At 35.6% G+C, this 18,775-nt stretch overlaps 1 protein-coding gene across 6 annotated transcripts in view; it reads left to right on the top strand.

Annotated features, from left to right (window-relative positions):
• Positions 1-18,775, top strand: part of lrba (LPS responsive beige-like anchor protein) — a 792,225-nt gene that overhangs the window by 137,358 nt on the left and 636,092 nt on the right. For all 6 annotated transcript variants that reach the window (XM_039750242.1, XM_039750239.1, XM_039750241.1 and 3 more), the window contains exons 22-29: positions 1,219-2,118; positions 4,696-4,868; positions 6,484-6,637; positions 7,031-7,211; positions 8,128-8,252; positions 11,896-12,003; positions 15,128-15,299; positions 15,743-16,208. In XM_039750242.1, coding sequence (XP_039606176.1) covers positions 1,219-2,118; positions 4,696-4,868; positions 6,484-6,637; positions 7,031-7,211; positions 8,128-8,252; positions 11,896-12,003; positions 15,128-15,299; positions 15,743-16,208 — 2,279 coding nt within the window. The remainder of the gene's footprint in view (positions 1-1,218; positions 2,119-4,695; positions 4,869-6,483; positions 6,638-7,030; positions 7,212-8,127; positions 8,253-11,895; positions 12,004-15,127; positions 15,300-15,742; positions 16,209-18,775) is intronic.

Genomic DNA, 18,775 nt, shown 5'->3' with positions numbered 1-18,775 from the left:
AAGATATTTCTTCAAATATGTTTGAGTTTTATATAAATATACACTTTGGTTGTTAAAACAAGTGATTATTTGCTAAGTTGCTGAGTCTCAGAATTTGATTTCTTTTAATAGCTCAGTATAGATGCACTTTCTGTTGTGCTACTTGCTGTTTAATCAAATAACAGGCCAGAGCCTCTAGATTTCTTCAGATATAACTAATTCAAGATTCTAACTCCATATTAATTGGCCAAATATATTTGGTTTTAAACATCTGTGTTCAATATAAATGTATCACCAGAATCTTTTTTTTTTCTTTTTCTAATTAAAACACAGGCTTGTTTTATGCTCAGCGCTTGATCCTCTAATTAGTAAATGGTGAATGTCAAATTAAGCTAAAATTAATGACATGGCAAGTGCTGTAGTTAGCTTGGGAAAAAGTCTTTAAGTTGTAGTGCATTTAGAATGTTTCTTTGCAGAGCAAACAGCTATGGATTAGCAATCAAATGATTTAGAAGATTAATGACCACCCTTGTAGCAAGCTAATTTAGAACAATATCTACTAATTAATTGCAAATTATCAGGTTTTCTGTTGGAAATGCAAATGCCTTAAGGAAAATGTGTAAACTCACATAGGTAACTTTTGTTACCCCTATTTGACTTTCTGTCTCCAGAACATCTCTGATTAATGTACCACTTACTCATATTGAGCAGCGTGAAATGAAGGCATCTGAAGGGGTATCATTTGGAGAGGTTCCAAAGACAAATGAGGCATTGACATTATAGTTCCCTGACAAGGGTAGAGGTTTTAGAGATTGTATTCAGTAAATTTTGCACAAGATAAAAAGAAAAAATCCAAAAATTGTTGAAATTCTGTCGATTTTAATAGTGATGTACCTTTTCTGCAGTATTACTGGTATTGATGTTATTTAAGAGGACATTTTATTGATTATCTTCATGTTTCAACTTTATGTTGGGTTGTGTCTAGCTTGTATTCAGTTGTATAAGGGAGCAGCCATTCCTCTTTTTGTAATTATTTGAATGGCTGTTTATGTGGGTTCAATAATAGCATGGTTATAATTCATTGAAGTTCACTTGCTTTATTTTGATCATGTAATTTATTCCAAGCAAGTATGTTATAGCTAGCTTACTGTGTTTCAGGATTAGTCACTATTTATTGCTTTTGTCTTCTGATGCACTATTTTTGTCTAATAGAGCATTGATATTTTTGTTTGTTTTTAGGTTACTTTTGAACAGCACAAAGATAGCCTTTCAAAGCTTTTCAGAGAATACCAAAGACAAGGTGATGAAGCATCTGTGCTTGGAGCCAGTGGTCTGATTAGAACTGTGTCTGGTTTGAGCAGCAATGCAGAAGATGTAACAGCACATGGAGAAGAGGAGAAAAAAAGCCTTGCAGGTTCCTCAGAGGACACAGAGTCTCAACATATAACTGAAGTGCCTTCCTTATTAAAAGAAATACCATCCAAAGAAAATGGTTTATTGGTTTCAGACTGTGATCCAAAACCTGTAGATGAAAAATTGGATGTGCTGCCTTCATCTCCTGTGGCTTCTGATGGTGAGAACCTCTCAACACAAGAAAAGTGTCTGGAACCAACGGACGTTCCTGTTTTATCACCGGTTGAATCCTTAGAAGTGAACGTTGACTCTGCACAGCTTGAAAATGAGTTGCCTGTACCCGCTTTGGAGCAATCTGCATCTAATAGCTCTGGAAACTCTGAAGACAACATTTTGGAGAAAAACTCTGAAGATGGTTATATGTCAACGGAGAACAAAGTTAATGGGGAATCTCTACCATCAGCTGTAGTAGAAGTGGTCAAAGAAGGCCCCTTGGAAAGTGCATCACCACCTCCTGCAGAAAAAAATTCAGATAGAGAGCAAGTGTCTGAAAAAGAAGCAGACCCAGTGAGTCTTAGTGATACAGTAAATACAACAAAAGAGAATACAAATGATGAAGTTAAACCTTCAGATGAAACACCAAAAGAAAGGGTTGAAATAAATAACATTATTACGTCAAGGACCAAAGAGATAAAAATCGCAAGGCTTGATGTTTCCAGTGTTGCATCAGATACAGAGAGGCTTGAACTGAAAGCTAGTTCAAGTCAAGATCCATCATCTCCAACTGTAAGTTTACCACTCTGTATGCTTAATTTTGTAATTGTAGATTAAGAGTTATTTGTTGGCCCTTCAGTATTTTATTTATGCAAATTAAAGAAGAATGTTCTGTTTGAAACGCATGAAACACTATTTTTGTAGGTTTTTATTTTCAATATAGTTTAAATCTTGTAATCTGCCATTTTCTTTTCAAACAATTCAGAAATTAAAAAGCAGCAAAACCTCATCATTTTATGTTATATAATATGATGTGTGCAATTACCTTACTCAGCAATACAGACTTTGCTAATTCTGAAGATCATGAACTCGCAGGAGTTAATGCCAACTGTAAATGAAAGTAATTCTGTCACTCTGTTATGTGAACTCTTAAGCTTTTTTCTATATATTTTATTTAATATAACAAAATATTTGTACACAAGTCAGGAAAATGTTATAAAAATTGATTTTTGTAATTCAAGCTTTTTATCTTCTTCTTTCAACTGCATCTGTTAAGGGTCGCCGCAGCAAATCTTTTTCCATATCTTTCTGTCCTCTGCGTCTTGTTCTGTTTCACCCATCACCTGCATGTCTTCTCTCCCCACATCCATAAACCTCCTCTTAGGCCTTCATCTTTTCCTCTTACCTGGCAGCTCCATCCTTCTCCCAATGTACCCAGTGTCTCTCTTCTGCACATTTCCAAACCAATGCAATCTTGCCACTTTGACTTTGTCTCCCAGCCGTCCATCTTGAGCTGACCCTCTAATGTACTCATTTCTAATCCAGTCCTTTCTTGTCACACACCCAGTGCAAATCTTATCATTAACTCTGCCACCTCCAGCTCTTTCTCCTGCTTTGTGGTCAGTGCCACCATCTCTAACCCATATAACATGGCTGGTCTCACTGCCGTCGTGTAGACCTTCCCTTTCACTCTTGCTGATACCCGTCTGTCACAACTCACTCCTGACACTCTTCTCCACCCACTCCACCCTGCCTGCACTCTCTTCTTTCGCTCTCTTCCACATTCCCCATTACTCTGTACTGTTGATCCCAGGTATTTAAACTCCTCCACCTTCACCACCTCTACTCCCTTCATCCTCACCATTACTCTCTTCACCTTTCGCCTTATCTCCTTGTTACCCCTGTCTACTTTCTGAATCTCTCTGACTATCCCACTACTTCTTCACCAACCTCTTTCTCTGTATACTCTGCTGTATTTTCCCATTCCATGACCGGGTTATCCTCCTTCCTCTGTCCAGATGTTGCACCAAGCACCCTTCTAGCTGCCTCCCTTAGCACTTCTGCTGTAGTTGCCCAGCTGTCTGGTAAACTCTGCACTGCCACCCATTATAATTCAGGTTTTTAAGTTTGGTCTATATTTTATCAACAACACTCAGAGAAAACGTGTTCATTTAACAAATTGTGAAGTTTAAGCAGGTGTAAAAGTGAATACATGAGTGGATGGAGATATATTCCACCTAGCAGCCTAAATTAAGTTGTATAGGTTTAGTGCTAACATTCTGAGAACTTCTAAGTTTGCATCTGTATCTTTAGAGTATTAATTTTAGTTATATTTTTTAGAAATTAAATGCATTTTCTAGTTTGTAACAAGCACTGTGCAAATGATTGAGAGTTAGTTTAATAGTGAAATAACTTGGCATTATTTCCTCTGGTGGGGAATAAAATGTGCTGAAAGAACTTCTTTTGCACTGGTTTGTAATTACAGTGGATGAAGTCATAGCGGAAGAATATTTTCCTTGATATTTAACCTTGATGTATTGTGCGCTAGATGTTTAAGGTACACAACATTAAGTATTTTGCTTTTGAACTGCTCAGTGAACCTTAAGTGATGACAAAATGAATTTCTTTAGCATTTCTGAATGCCTTTTGACTTGCATTGCTGGATAGTGGAGTAGATGAATTTGGTGTAGCAAAAGTCACAATCTTCTGCTCTCTACAGTAATAAGCCATGATGTGCAGTTGTGATGGTCTATGTTGCCATTCTCTTTGCCAGTCATTCTTCAGTGCCCTCTGTAGTCTCTTTTTGGAGCAATTTCCTACTTTTTGAAGGTGGATGTGTGTTTGGGCATTCAAATGCCATTTGGCTTTCATATTATGTAACATTGTACATTCCTTCTGGTGCTTATAATTTGCTCAACTGGAAGCAGAATATTGGATATTTTATAACTATATAAACCAGAAACATACTGGATTGAAGTAAAATATTTTTCTATGTTTGTGATGCTTTTGTGTGCAAAAGTATATTTTTATCTGATGTTAACATTAGAATTTCAGTTAGTAATGCATGAAAAGCATGCAAGATCTGTGGTTGGTTGTTGGTGAGCCTTTCTAAGTATATAATATAAATGTTACATATTACATTACAATTTCGCTTGTAGGTGTAATTGTTTTGTTTCATAATTGTTTTAATTTAATAACCTTAGTGTTCCATTTTAAGCATAGAAGAATCTGTTGCAAGTAATCAGCAATTTTGAAAGCATATTCTCTTGATTAATACTAGTGTGATGGTAATATCTCTATCACTTAATGTACCATATTCATACACATTCAATGTGGTAATATTTATCCTTGTTTTGTTTCAATCCCAAGGGACCTGGTTTAGGCCAGGCAGCACCCTCTAGTGTTAATAGAAAGGATACAGCCGGCTCTTCTGCAAGGTCAACAATGTTTCGAATTCCAGAGTTCTGCTGGTCTCATATGCACCAGCGACTGCTAACTGATCTGCTGTTTTCAATTGAGACTGATGTGCAGATGTGGAGAAGGTGAGAGACCCATGTCTGAATAAGAACTTCAAGGCAATATTGATTTTTTTACTGTTGTCTCCTGATGTCTAAAAGAATTTAGAATAGACAGTTTTAAAGTTTCCTGTCATCAACAATTATGCACAATTATGTAATACGGAGTCATTTATTTCTGAGTGTAAAATTTACACTGGTTAGAGAAATTTACCCTTATTATCCTGAGCTATTTTTTCTTCTGTCTCATACCACCTGCACTACAGAACAAGTAATCCATCTGAAGCTAAGCGTGTTCAGGTCCAGCCATTACTTGGGTGGAAGATCATCTATGAAAAGCAGGACCGTTAATACAGCCAATCAATAAATAAATAAATAAGTAAATAAATAAATAAACAAATAACTTAATGTACATCAGAAGCATTAAAGTGCCTGATAGTGCCTCTGAAGGTCTTTTCTGCCCACTGCTTTTTAGCACATTGTGGTGGAATGAGCCTGTTGCTAAAAGTGTTCCAACAGAGAGTGTCTTGGAAGGGATGGAGGGAATTTTCCATGGTGGCATCCACTTTTGCTGCCATCCTCTTTTTCCACAACAGCTTTAAGTGTGTCCAAGGTTTGCCCTATGATGGAGCAGGCTTACTTGATAAGTTTGTTCATGCATTGTGCTTCTTTTGTGCTCAAGTTGCTTCCCCAGGGGACTGCAGCATAGGACACCACACTGGCTACTGTGGACTAGTAGAACATTTCCAGCAGCTTGCTGCAAAAAACATCAAAAGACCCGAGTCATCTTAGTAAGTCCAGTCTGATCTGGCCCTTCTTGTCCAGCGCCACTGTGCTGTCATACCAGTCCAATTTGTTGTTTATGTGAATCCCCAGGTACTTGTAGCTCTTCACCACTTCCATATCCACACCCAAATGGTGACTGGTCTCAGAGGTGTCTTGGCACTCTAGAAGTCCACCACCAGTTCTGTTTTAATGCTGATGTTGAGTTGCACGTGGTTGTCGCTGCACCACAAGATAAAGTCCTTCACAACCTTCCTGTACTCCGAATCTTCTCCATCATTAATGTAGCCTATGATGGATGAGTCATCTCAAAATTCCTGTACATGGAAAGCACTGGTATTGTGTTGGAAGTCTGTTGTGTAGACAGTGAACAGGATGGGAAGACAGGACAGTTCCCTGAGGTGCTTCAGTGCACCAGCATTTCTGACATACAGTCCCTCTGCTTCATAAACTGAACACAAATAAACAAGGTCATTGCAATTATTAAAATATTAAATATTTTTTTTAAATCCTAAATTTGGTGCTAATAAATTTTGGGTAAAGTTGGGTACCACTTGTAGGTCTGTAATTCTGCTTACACCTTCAAATATATTTTTTTGCAAATAAGTGTTTCAGATGCCTCATTTTTCAGAATTTTAATTTGTTGGTAGCAATATCCTACATACAATTGCTTGCATTATTTTGTCTCTTTATTACATCTGTAAAATATATTTTATTATACAATATGTAATGGTGTTTGATTTTAAGATCGTTTTGGAAAAGCTTTTATCGCATACAGTTTAAGAATGAATGCATGGTGACACCCCTTTTGTTTCTTTATTTTTCTCTTCATGTGTTTTTTTTTTTTTCTTTTTTTCAGCCACTCCACAAAAACCATTATGGACTTTGTGAACAGCAGTGAAAATGTTATCTTTGTGCATAACACTGTCCACTTGGTCTCACAAGTTGTGGACAATATTATCATGGCCAGTGGTGGAATATTACCCCTTCTTGCTGCTGCCACCTCATCAACTGTAAGTGACTATGTACACTGGGGCCTAGCATCTAAGACATTAGACTTTAAATTGTGTGAAACTGTAACTCAACTCTGTAACTGCTTACATATGTTAATGGTACAATTGTGATTTGTAAGTCCCTTTGTTTAAATCATCTGTTAAATGAGCAAATGTGTCTAGTGCATCATTTGTAAACAAAGAATGGCTTAATTTCTTTAATATCTGCTTTCCCCATTCCGTTGCTTTCAAAAATATTTGTACAGTATCCCTTTTGTTTTTGCACATGTTATCTTTCCAATTTACTTGAGTCATTGATTGTTTATAGTAGAGGCAAGAAGACAATAATACACTTTTTGGTAGTTAATCCATAGCCTTCTATAACAATAAATCCTCTGTTTTTCTTTTCAACAGCATGAATTAGAAAACATTGAGCCATCTCATGGCCTTTCCATTGAAGCTTCTGTTACTTTCCTCCAGAGGCTGATTAGCCTTGTAGATGTGCTGATATTTGCTAGCTCGCTAAGCTTTACAGAGATTGAGTCCGAAAAGAACATTTCTTCTGGAGGAATTCTGAGGCAGTGCCTAAGATTAGGTAACTCATCATTTTGATTATTAAAGCTTATCGGTCTCTGCTCTTCTAACCATAAGGAATGGCTTTGACTTGTTTTTATATACTAATAAAAATCTAAAATCCTTTGCATATAATAAACACTCTGGCATTACATTTTGTATTTCAAGTTTGTTTTAGTTTTCTGGTCTAGAGTGAAAAATAATTTACCAAATATATTTTAGAGGAGCTGTGCTATGCACTATTTTTTTATTTTTAAACCACTTTGTAAACAATTTAAGACAACACAGTGGACTTGCAACATTCTTAAATGGAAATTTTGTTATCTTTAAATTTATATTAGGCCATTACAATGCAAGCAAAGTGGAAGTATGACCCTTTGCTTTTGTAAGCATGGTTGTATAAAATTAATATTTTATGAAGTATGCTTTCTCCTCTCTGTAGCTATGTAATCTGATTTCTGGGTTGTAACAAGGTTTCTCTAACTTCTTTTTTTTTTTTTATAAATGGATACATGAATTCTCTAATGGAAAAAGCTAGTCTGATCCAAGCTGAAAAATTCCCATAATCTAAATGTTTCAGAGTTTACATTTGTCACTTGTCAAAAAGAAAACTGATTTTATGATATGAAAAAAAATCAAGTTATGAACTTAAACCACCACTCTGAAGGCATTTGCTACTAGAATTGCTTAGCTATTTACAACATGCATGCTAAATAGAGTGCTTTATTATGTAAATCCACTTATACTATATTTTTTTTATCCTACTCAGTAATAGTGAATGCCTCAACTGTTGATATTACTGATTTGGCTGTGCTGCTGTTTGAAATAAATTGTTGATATGTTTAACCATTATTTTCCACGTTCTCAATTATTAATGTATTTAATGAAGTCAACCTTTTTTAAAGCCTATGACATACTCATTTATGTTTGTTTTTCAGTGTGTGCTATGGCTGTAAGAAATTGTTTGGAATGCCAACATCACTCAAAGCCTGGAGCAGATATTGGCAGGGGACAAAAAACTGTGCAGAACTTAATGATAACTGCAAAATCAACCTCTGCACAGGCAAGTAAAAAACCAAAGTAAAATTTTAACTAAATGCACTTAAGAAACATATTGGTAAAATTTAGTTCAGAAAAATAAGGCTTGGTCTTTTAAGTGATTTAAATACCTACAGTATAGGTGGAAAGAGCTTTTGATAAAATGCTGTTTTCTTATCTGCTAATGTATCTCTTGAAAATCCTGTTTTATTAAATAAAATTCTTAAACGTCAGAGTTATTAAAACATTTTTAAAAATATGATTAAGGATCAGATATAAAACTCTTAACATACTGGTTTAAGCAAAATTGTCTTTACCCCATTATCCAGAGCAAGATAATTCCACAAAGTCTTTGAGAAAGAAAGAGGGCTAATTTTGGCCATAGTTTTAAATGTGAAGTGTAAATACTGGAAAGCTTCTGAGGGCTACCAGCTATAATGAAATTCGGCAGAGAATCTGAGAAAAGCAAGTTCTAATAACTAACATAACTGTGTATGTGTGTGTATGTATTTAAGTATGTATGTATGTGTGTGTGTGTGTGTGTATATATATATATATATATATATATATATATATATATATATATATATATATATATATATATATATATATATATATATATACACTCACTCTTACATACATACATATACATACACACACACACATACATTCACTGTTATGTTAGTTATTAGAACTTGCTTTTCTCAGAGATCTATCTATCTATCTATCGTTGATGATGCGCTCAATTTCCTCCTTCAAGGCGTGGGTGCTCGTGGGCTTGATGGCATTAACCTTAAACTTCAAAAAACTCCAAAGAAAAAAGTCCAAAGGAGTTAAATCGCATGATCTGGACGGCCAATTCTGATCACCAAAACGGAAAATTACACGACCACAATGGCGCCAAATTCCAATCTTGCGTGAATTTTGGGGCACCCTCTATATATAGCGCTGTGTAAGCCTGGGCTCCTAGAAGCTATTGAAATAGAAAAAGAATTGAAATGCAAAGCTGGTGGTTTCATTTTGTGGACGTGCTCTACCCCCTTGTCTATCAGCGGCTAAGCTAGTTTCTCTCTCGTTTGTCTTTCCTTGACGGTTTCACTTTGGTGACAGATTTGCTTTCTTTCAGCTTCATGCTGTAGCCTCGTACTTCTTTCTTCTTCCGACTTGTTAATTTGGGGCTGCCTTGCAGGCTTTTTGAGCTTCATGCTGTAGCCTCGCACTTCAGAGCCAGACAGACACATACATAGTTCCACAAGTAGATATCCATACATACATACATACTGTATTTTTTCTTTTTAGCAGACACATTTTTCCAAGTTGTCTTCCAAACCAAGTTAAGTTACATACTGCATTATATACTGTGACATTGTGGGTTGGCTGCAGCTGCCTTAACAGTCCTTAAAACTGGATCTGTCACATTTGGTGGGATCAGTGGCATGAGTTGGTGACAGTTAGGAATGAAGACTATAAGGAGAAATTGCAAGAGCATTTGGTCTGACTTTTGAAAGAGCCTGCTCACCCAAGCAGGAAGAACTTTATTTGAATTCTAGACTTTTAATGAATTATATTTGTATAAACATTAATGAAGTAAAGTTTGAATTTGCCTAGATTTAGTATTCTGTAGTTTGTATTTAGTCTAAGAAAAATGCATTTTTATTTCATTAGTAAACCACCAGTATGTTTTAGAGAAAATACTTTTAAAAATGAGAATGTTCACTCCATCAAGCTTGTTTTGTGAACTAACTGCTAGATTGTCCTATCCAAGGATAGTACAATCCTGCATACCATAAACCCAAGCTGCTTATGTCACCTCTAGTTGATATCATTTGCTTCTACTGCTCAGTGAATTAAGGATTATGCACTTTACATTTTTTTTTAATTTAATTTTCATTGAGTTGGATTAGTGAGTTTTATATGTTCTCGTTTTATACACTACCAAATCCTTTTGTTTGTAAATTTGTCTTTAGACCTTTGATCTTAGAATATTTCTTTCTTTTTCCTGTAGATGGTTGATACTGGCAGAATTTTTGAGTAAAACAAAACAAAAAAAAAAAAACAACATTTTGACTGAATACTAAAGTCTGGTCATGTAGCTTTTACTCTGGAAGACACTCTGGCTAATCAACTAATTTTTTTTAGTCTTTTATTTCTTTCCAAATATCTGGAGTTTGTTCTACAAGGCATGAACAGTTGTGTTCTCATTATCTCTTTGTCACAAAAGTTTATACCAGAGTGTCTTTTTTTCTTCTATTGTCAGTCAGGCTGCTATTGCGTGATGTTAAAATCTCTTGCTTAGGGCCAAGAAGAACCCTGTTGTCGACTGTTAATCTCTGCCACATAGCCAGCCAGATAAAGGCTGTGTTGCAAAGGATGGAATTTCTAACAACTGATTCTGCCCATTTCTGCCTCATGCTCATTTAAAGTAGTTTTCAGAAAAATGGGTGGCTTTTTGGGTGTATTTGTTATTTCAGTCTTTTTGCTGATGGAACATTCTATGTAAGCATTCATCCTCTGTTGTATTCAGTTTGGGTGTTTCAGGAATTGTTTGGCCTGCTGGGAGGGAGTCTTGATGTATTAGAGTACAATGGCAATTGTGGCCCAAGTCTTCACAATTGAATACAAAATTACAGCCAACACATTTTGTTAAAATCCACCTATAGTTTTTTTTTTTTTTTGCAAAATACTTTTTTAATTTAAAGCGGCTATGAAGGTTCTTTTAATTCATCACTTTGGCTATTTAAGTCTAGAATAGGACATGAGAGGGCTTTTTTCACTATAACACAATTTTCTTTTTCAGAAGCAAAATAGAGAGAAATATATTTGCTTACTAGGCCTATGAAATTCGTGAAGTTATGTAATAGTGCTTTGTAATTTTATATTTTCTGCTAATGTCTTTTTTCCCCAATACACGTTAACAGGGATGTATTGTTTATTTGCATGTGTATTAAGAAGCTGTAATGTTTTTTGTATATGACACAGTTTTACTGTCAATCTATAGTACATAAGAAAAGTTTACCATTTTAGGCATGTTTTGCTTCCTTATGATGATACAAATTCTGTTGCATTTTCTGCAGGAAGGCAAATTATTTAATTAAAATAAGACAAAGTGAAGTCAAATATTTTGAGGTTTATAGGAATGAGGCTATTTTGTAATGTTACCTAAGTATGTACTTTACTGAAGCAAGAAAAAGCCTTTAGGTTAATTTAGCAATGTACCCTTCAAAGAAACAATCAAGATTTAGTTGCAGTAGTTCAAAAGACAAACTTTAAATGTGCTGTACTAAATCTGTTGAATGTCACTATAAGAGAGTTCGTTGGTATAGTGGCTTTGAGGAAAAACTACACTATGCGAATCACATTAAGTCATTAAATGCACAAATATCATTATTCATTTTTGTGCATTGAGCACTTCTACTATGTCACACTAGAACGGTTTGGTCTCTGACTCAACAAATAAACATTGATCTTATATTGATCCTGTTTTGTTAATAATATCAAATGCATCCACCTGCAGAGTGTCATATTTTTAATTTATCTCTTGTGCTGCATAATATTAATGAATTTCATCTGCTCTGTATAAATTCATTGTAAACGCTGTTAAGTCCAGTTTTTCTTAAAACATTCAGCATTTTGTCGTTCACATCTGAATCTCTGTTGTTCCTTACTAGAGTCCAGTTGACGTTGTGACAGGTGGTATTTCCCCTGTAAGGGACACAGACCGATTACTCCAGGACATGGACATTAACCGCCTTCGAGCTGTGGTCTTCAGAGATATTGTGAGTTTCTCAGTATTCCTTAGCTTTAGTTTGATACAAGGGTAATGATCAAAAGTTCAAGTCGATACATTCAAAACCTATTTATTTTTATCCTTAACTCCTTAAAAACATGCTTTGCTTTTGACTTTTTCTTACCACCTCAGCATGTCCAAATGTACTGTAATTTTAACTTGATCCTTGATCTTTTAAGTAGTCATTGCTTTTTATTACAGTTTGTGCAGGATGATTTTAAAGCAAAAGGTGCTAGTGTTGATGCCTAATACTTGTTTTCTTTTTCTCTTTACTATTGAAGAAACTGATTTTTGTTTTTTATTCAACAAGATGCGTACCCACAAATTTTGATATTTAAATGTTTGCACCTGCATATACTTTGATGGCTTTAGCATTCACCTTACAGCTGTAATTTTATAAGCAAATATAACCAATGAAAACTGCAGTTATTTATAGGCAGCACCATATTTGCTTGACTTTGTTTCATCATGTCAGTTTTCCATGAATACTGTACACCAAAAGCAGGGGATATAGATGAGAACTAATAAGGGATGTGTAGCAATGCAATCCATCTGTACTTACTACTTTGAATATATTGTACTGCAGTCATATAAAATATAGTTTATTGATGCCATCATTTCATGAGTTATAGATTGCACAGTGGCTGTTTTTTTACTATACAACCATAAAATTAAGGTTGTCTTAGAATTATGTATAAAAACTGTCATATGTTTACTCTGATTTATCCATATGCTAACAAAGCCATATATCCATCTCCCATTTAGCATCAGGTGTAAGATGGGAACCAGCGCTGGTCATTGCTGGGCATACTTATATGCGCTCCCACACACTATGTCAGTTTAGACTTGCCAGTTAACATAATGTGTTTGTTTTTGTGGTTGGGAATAAAACTGTATTGTCTGGGAAAACTACTACATAAACAGGAAATGGATGTTAAATTTGAGAGACTTTGTGGAATGTTGATGTCGTTTCAATCCAGAATTATCTTCAGACCGTGGCAAACCTTGCAACAGTGGGTGCAAGTCAGCAACCAGTTGTAAACATTATTCTATGTCTTCCCAGGTAGCACACAAGCAATTCTACACACTCATTCACATACATGTAAGCCATAGTAATCATACATCCTGACATTGTGCGTTTGTGCCATTAAATATACTTAAAAATTTTTTTGCAAAAGTCATCACAACCTGAATGAAACTGAGAACACAAAACATTACTGGAATTCAATGCTGCCTCATTGAAAACAAAAGTCGGGCTGGGCATGATATTAGCCAATAGGTCATTCAGCTCTTCAGAATTAGTACTAATGTGCTTTATAAAATATATTATCAATATCTGTTTATTGGAAATCTCATTTTTTGTTTGTGAATTTACTTTTGGTGGTAATTGGGAAACTAATTCAAATTAGAATTCTCAACAGTAAGGTAATTCACATAAAGTCAAGAGCTGGTTGTGCATTCTGAAGAGTTTAGAGTTATTAGATGAACAGTATGTTAAGATTAGAAAGCAGAATTGAAATTGATTGCTGCTGGGTTGAATATACCAGTCCACATGCTGAGTGGCAGTTAATTAGTTTATTCAGCCTTCATTTGATCTTAGAACAGCCTGAACATCTGAAGCATGGACTAAAGTGTACTAAAATAAGTCTGGCTGTATTCCATAAGTACATTTGAATCTCCGCTCTAATAACTTGCATCAACCCTTCCCCTAGATACTTGATTGGGGGAGGCCTTTGCATTAGGTTAATTTAACTACCATTTTCCTGCTGCAGAAGCTCACATGAAGATGGGCACAGTGGGGTCATTAAGGGATGCACCTAATGAGCAACGGTACTCTTAATTTATATGTTTGTAAATATTGCTATAAACTTGGTAAAGGACTTGATGTTTGCAAAAAACCAAACACATTCTGTGCCAAATCATTTTCAGGAGGTGTGAGATTTATGAATTTTCTCTTGGTAATTAATGACATTGGATCTTATTTTATAAACTACCTGTCTTTATACCTGTCATTGTTGGACACCAAATATCAATCCACTCAATATGGTTTGTTTTTCTTTCTTATGGTTTTAGATCCTTTAATAGATTCATTTTCTCCTCAAATCCTTATTTTCATTTCTTCCTATGACATTTACTATGTCTTATTTCTTATTTTAATATTTAACCAGTGAGACTGATCCATTTTACTTTTTACTTACTTTGGTTATAGTGTTTATTTAGTTAAATATTACAAGCTTGCATAATTTACATTAAGTGTTGTATTTTAGTATCTGTTAATGTGCTTTGTTCTGCACTTGGTTTAAAGTGAAGCAGTTGTTCTTGTAACTGTACCTCCTTACGTTTTATTGAAGACTCAGTTCATTAGTCATGTGCTATACCTCATTCATGAAAAGGTAAAATGGGCTGAAAGCTCTGATTTGATTCTGGTAGTTAGTTGTGGGTTGAGTATTAGATTGTGTCAAATTATGCATGTTCATGTCATCAATAGTTTGATTCTAATGGCAGGCTTTTTGTTTAATTTAAAGAATGTTTCAGTAGTAGTTCTTCTGAGACACTGATGTGTGTATAATGCACATCAGGGCAGCAGTTTCTGCCAGTTTATCTGCAACCCTAACACACTAGGATGTGAAGCCCAAAGCCAACTTAAGTGTTTTACTACCCATCACTAACAAAAAGCTACCAATTGGTACCTGTTACCCACACCTTACCGACACTGGCTGAGTAGTCAGGTGGGTAGGAAGGTTTGAGTGTAAAAGAGCAACTTAATGTTGTCAAAACCATCTCAAATGTGCTATTGTTTAAATCCATCCATCCATTTTCTAACCCGCTGAATCCGAATACAGGGTCACGGGGGTCCGCTGGAGCCAATCCCAGCCAACACAGGGCACAAGGCATTAGGTATTTAAACATATTGTAATCTACAGTAAAAATTATAAATGTATTTTGCATTCTTAAATTGTATTTGTTGTTACATTTCTTTTCATTAACATATTAATAATTGTGGTTTCAAAAGCACTTTGTTTGTTGCTTGTCTTGTTTTTGTGTGTTTTTTTTTTTTTAAAGTTTAATTCATTTACTATAGATTTTTTGTTGATCTTGTTTTTTTTTTTCAGGAGGACAGCAAGCAGGCTCAGTTTCTAGCTTTGGCAGTGGTATATTTCATTTCAGTGCTCATGGTTTCAAAGTACAGGGACATCTTAGAACCTCAAAACGAGAGGAAAGCACCACAACGCAGCCAGTCCGTTAGAAATTCCCAGTTCAAAAATGACGATGCATCATCTGCAGGTTAATATTGCATAGTTAGATCTGTACTGATTTGTTCTGTTCTTAGGATGAGAATGTGAATACAGTTAAGAAGCTTGACATTTAAGAGTGAAGTGAGATTTCATGTACTCTGCATGATTATGGAGTTTTGGCACCTTGCTTAGAAGCTGATGAAAACAATCAAAATAATTAAAGTACAAAATCAATAACTTCCAGAATGTGGCCAGCTCTGTGTTATGGAAAAATAGTGATATTTAAAAAGTTACAGAAAATGAATGATCTTACTTTTATCAAGCAAAACATAAAATTAACACTAATAATAATTGTCACTTGATACAAAATCTAAATAACATCTAATATGCTTAATGTAAAGAAACTACTAAGCAATCTTAAAGTATTTGTTGCAATTGTTTTCTTCTTTGTGGTTAAATAGTAATTTTTGTATTTGATCTTAACCTCTTTAGTGTCTCAATTTAAAGATGACATTGCAAAACCAGATGTGGAAGTTACTGCTGAAGTTGATGCAAGCTTAGAAAATGGTGCTGATTTAAGGAGGACAGATTCTGGTATAGAAGAAGGGCAGGCTTCCACTGCAACTAGTGAAATTGATGGTAATGTTGGATCTGGGGTTGAACCTGTGATCACAGGACCTGATGCTATCAGCGAGGTCTTGTCTACCCTTTCGTCTGAGGTCAAGAAGCCGCAGGATGCACAAGAACAAGAGAACAAATCCCTGCCAATGGCGCCTGCCGCCGCTGCTGCCGCTGCCAGTCAGCCACGAAACGTGAATGTTAAAGATATTCTTCGAAGTTTGGTCAGCATGCCTGCAGAAGAAATAGTGATAGACCCTACGATTATTCCACCTGCATTTCTTGGTGCTATGGGGGATGATCCTGTCGATCAGTCTTTACAGTTCAGATCGTTTGACAGGTAACTGTTTTATTTCATTGTACCCATGAATGTAGTTTTCCTTGCATGTGGTCCTGAAAACTGCAGTGTCAAAGACATTTGTTTTTAAAGTTAAATGTAAATTAGATGAAAACCTATTATACATCCAAAGTCCTGCTTTAAGTATAGTGGTGGTCTATACACACATCAGTCTATGCAAAGTCAGATTTTTTTACCCCCTGTGTCATGCATTACCAACATCATTTCAGAAGAGAGTAACTTTTGCCATAGAAGAGTAGGATGAAAGTGATCTTCAGGTAATTACCCATTAGAATTAAGGGAGAGGAGTACCTTTATTGTATGAATTCTTAAATGATTATTTCACTATCTGCATAAACAAGCACATTTATGATAAAACACATGGCCATGTTTTTATGGCAGTTTTCTCCTCCATAAAACGTAAATGTCTGATTCATTTTTTTTTTTTTTACACCATGACAAGGTGCTTTACCTAGCAAACGTGTACACATTTCATTATAAATAATAAATCTTAGTCATATAGAGCTTGAGAGACAGTACTCTAGAAATAGTATTCATACAATTTCATAGAAGGATGGTATAGGAATGTTAGTAAGAGCAAGTTGATTAAAATGTGAGATAGAAGACATGAAATCTGAAAAAACCCAATGATTAAACATTCACAAATAGTTTTTGTCTTTAGTTTTAGAGAGTCCAAATTAAAAAAACACACACATTCAGAGTTGAATAATCATAACAGCAGTTAATCCAATCAAAAGTCTGAGGGGGTGGAACTTATCATTGCTGCACTGGGTGCAAGGTGGATGTGAAAAAGCAGCCAGGACTGTCACTGCACGATTGCTGCATTTCAGAAAATACTTAGAAACTGAGTTGTAGTGATATAAATGATAAAAGTAGAATTCCCCAGATAGTTGTACCAGGTAATCTACAGGTTTTATTTATTTATTTGCATTTCAGATTTCTCTTAAAATATATAGATGCATCAAATCTGTGTTGCAGAATTGGTGGGGATAGGGAACAAAATTAAAAATGGAACTCTTGTGCAAACTAAACCGTAAAGTTTTTAGTCTTTTAGTCTAATAGATAGCTTACAGTGATAGTGACAATACAACTATAATTGTGCCAAGACAGCCCCATAAACATATCCTTTAGCAATGCATTCAAAGCCTAAATTCCAGTCTTGCAGCATTTTTAATCATTTAATTGTAATTTTGTTGTGTCTATGTCTCCTGTGCTATTCCAGTGTAAGGATTATTTTTGTTGTTGCTTATCTTGTAGCTTATTATTTTTGCATAACTCCTCTATGTTTATGACAAGTTTGCACTGTCATATAGATGGTCCACAGCTTAGCAACTAGTGGCCCAGTGTTTAAATAAAATAAATAACTGGCTTGTAAGACCTATGAAGACCTAAGAAGTGAGCTGGGCTGAAGGAGTGAGGGGACAGAGGTAAAACGGTGTGAATGAGGTAGGAAAGCGACAGGGAGAAGGATGGATGCTGCGGGAGACAAAAGAGAGAGGTGCAAAACGGATGTCTTGTGTCTGGGAATTCTATGAGGGAATCCTGACTTTGGCTTTTAAACTATTTATTGCATTTTTAAAACTTCTCCATGATCACTGGATTACTTATTTATTTATAGGATTGATTCTCTATAGGTGGAAGAACCACTGCACTGTTTTACTGTTTCTTTTTGACTGTATTTTTTTTTTTTTTTTGTAATAAAAGAACCTGCACTTTACACCCATCCTTTGCTGTCCTCACTTATCGAGGCCCATCTTGTGGTCATGTTACAGAAAATACAGGTTTAAAAGATTCCTAAGAATGTTTTCAGGGACTTTGGAACTAACCTACACTCTCACAGGCACCCATAAAAGAAAAGTTTGGACAACTGTTTAAGGGAAAAGAGCAGTTTAATATGAGGGAAAAAGTTTTGAAAGCAGTGACAAATTACTTGCACAAAAGAAAATTTCAAAATACAATCAGTTTGAATTTATTAGTTGTTGTTAATGACCACATTCTGGTACTTAATACCAGAAATATCATAATCCAGTTTCATAATTCTACATTTTATTGACTTTACTGTTGTCGGTTGTCACAAACTCGACTCAGAGTCATAGAAAGGTTTGGGGAAGCCACCTGTATAATTGATTTCCTGGCTGCAAAGTCGATTAAATAAATACAGCACTGATGTGCACAAAACCGAGTCCAAAACAGAACTGAGGGAATAGGGAAAAGGTGGAGGCTTTTAAAGGGGGAGACAAGAAGTGAAGTCAGAGGGGTTGGGCTCATGAGGGTCTTTAGCCGCAGGTTTGAGCCCGGACGTGAAATCACAGGGGCCGGAGCCAGCAAGGTCACCTTCCATAAGCTCTGTCCCAGAAGTGACGTCAAGAGGGCCAGGTGGGATCTTCCGTAAATGGTCTACAGGAAAGGGAGAAAAACAGCCAGTGCACCCTGCCACTTCCCGGTATGACTTGGAATTGCCCTTACTCAAGCCCTTTAGCTGCGCACGTGTGTGACGCGGTTTTAAATGTAATAAATATATTTTCACTTTTAGGCCAAAAATCAATATA

Source organism: Polypterus senegalus, chromosome 4, assembly GCF_016835505.1.
Source record: "Polypterus senegalus isolate Bchr_013 chromosome 4, ASM1683550v1, whole genome shotgun sequence".
Classification (NCBI taxonomy): Eukaryota; Metazoa; Chordata; class Cladistia; order Polypteriformes; family Polypteridae; genus Polypterus; species Polypterus senegalus.
The sequence above is the reverse complement of the archived record's forward strand: the minus strand, read 5'-3'. Positions and strand labels throughout refer to the sequence as shown.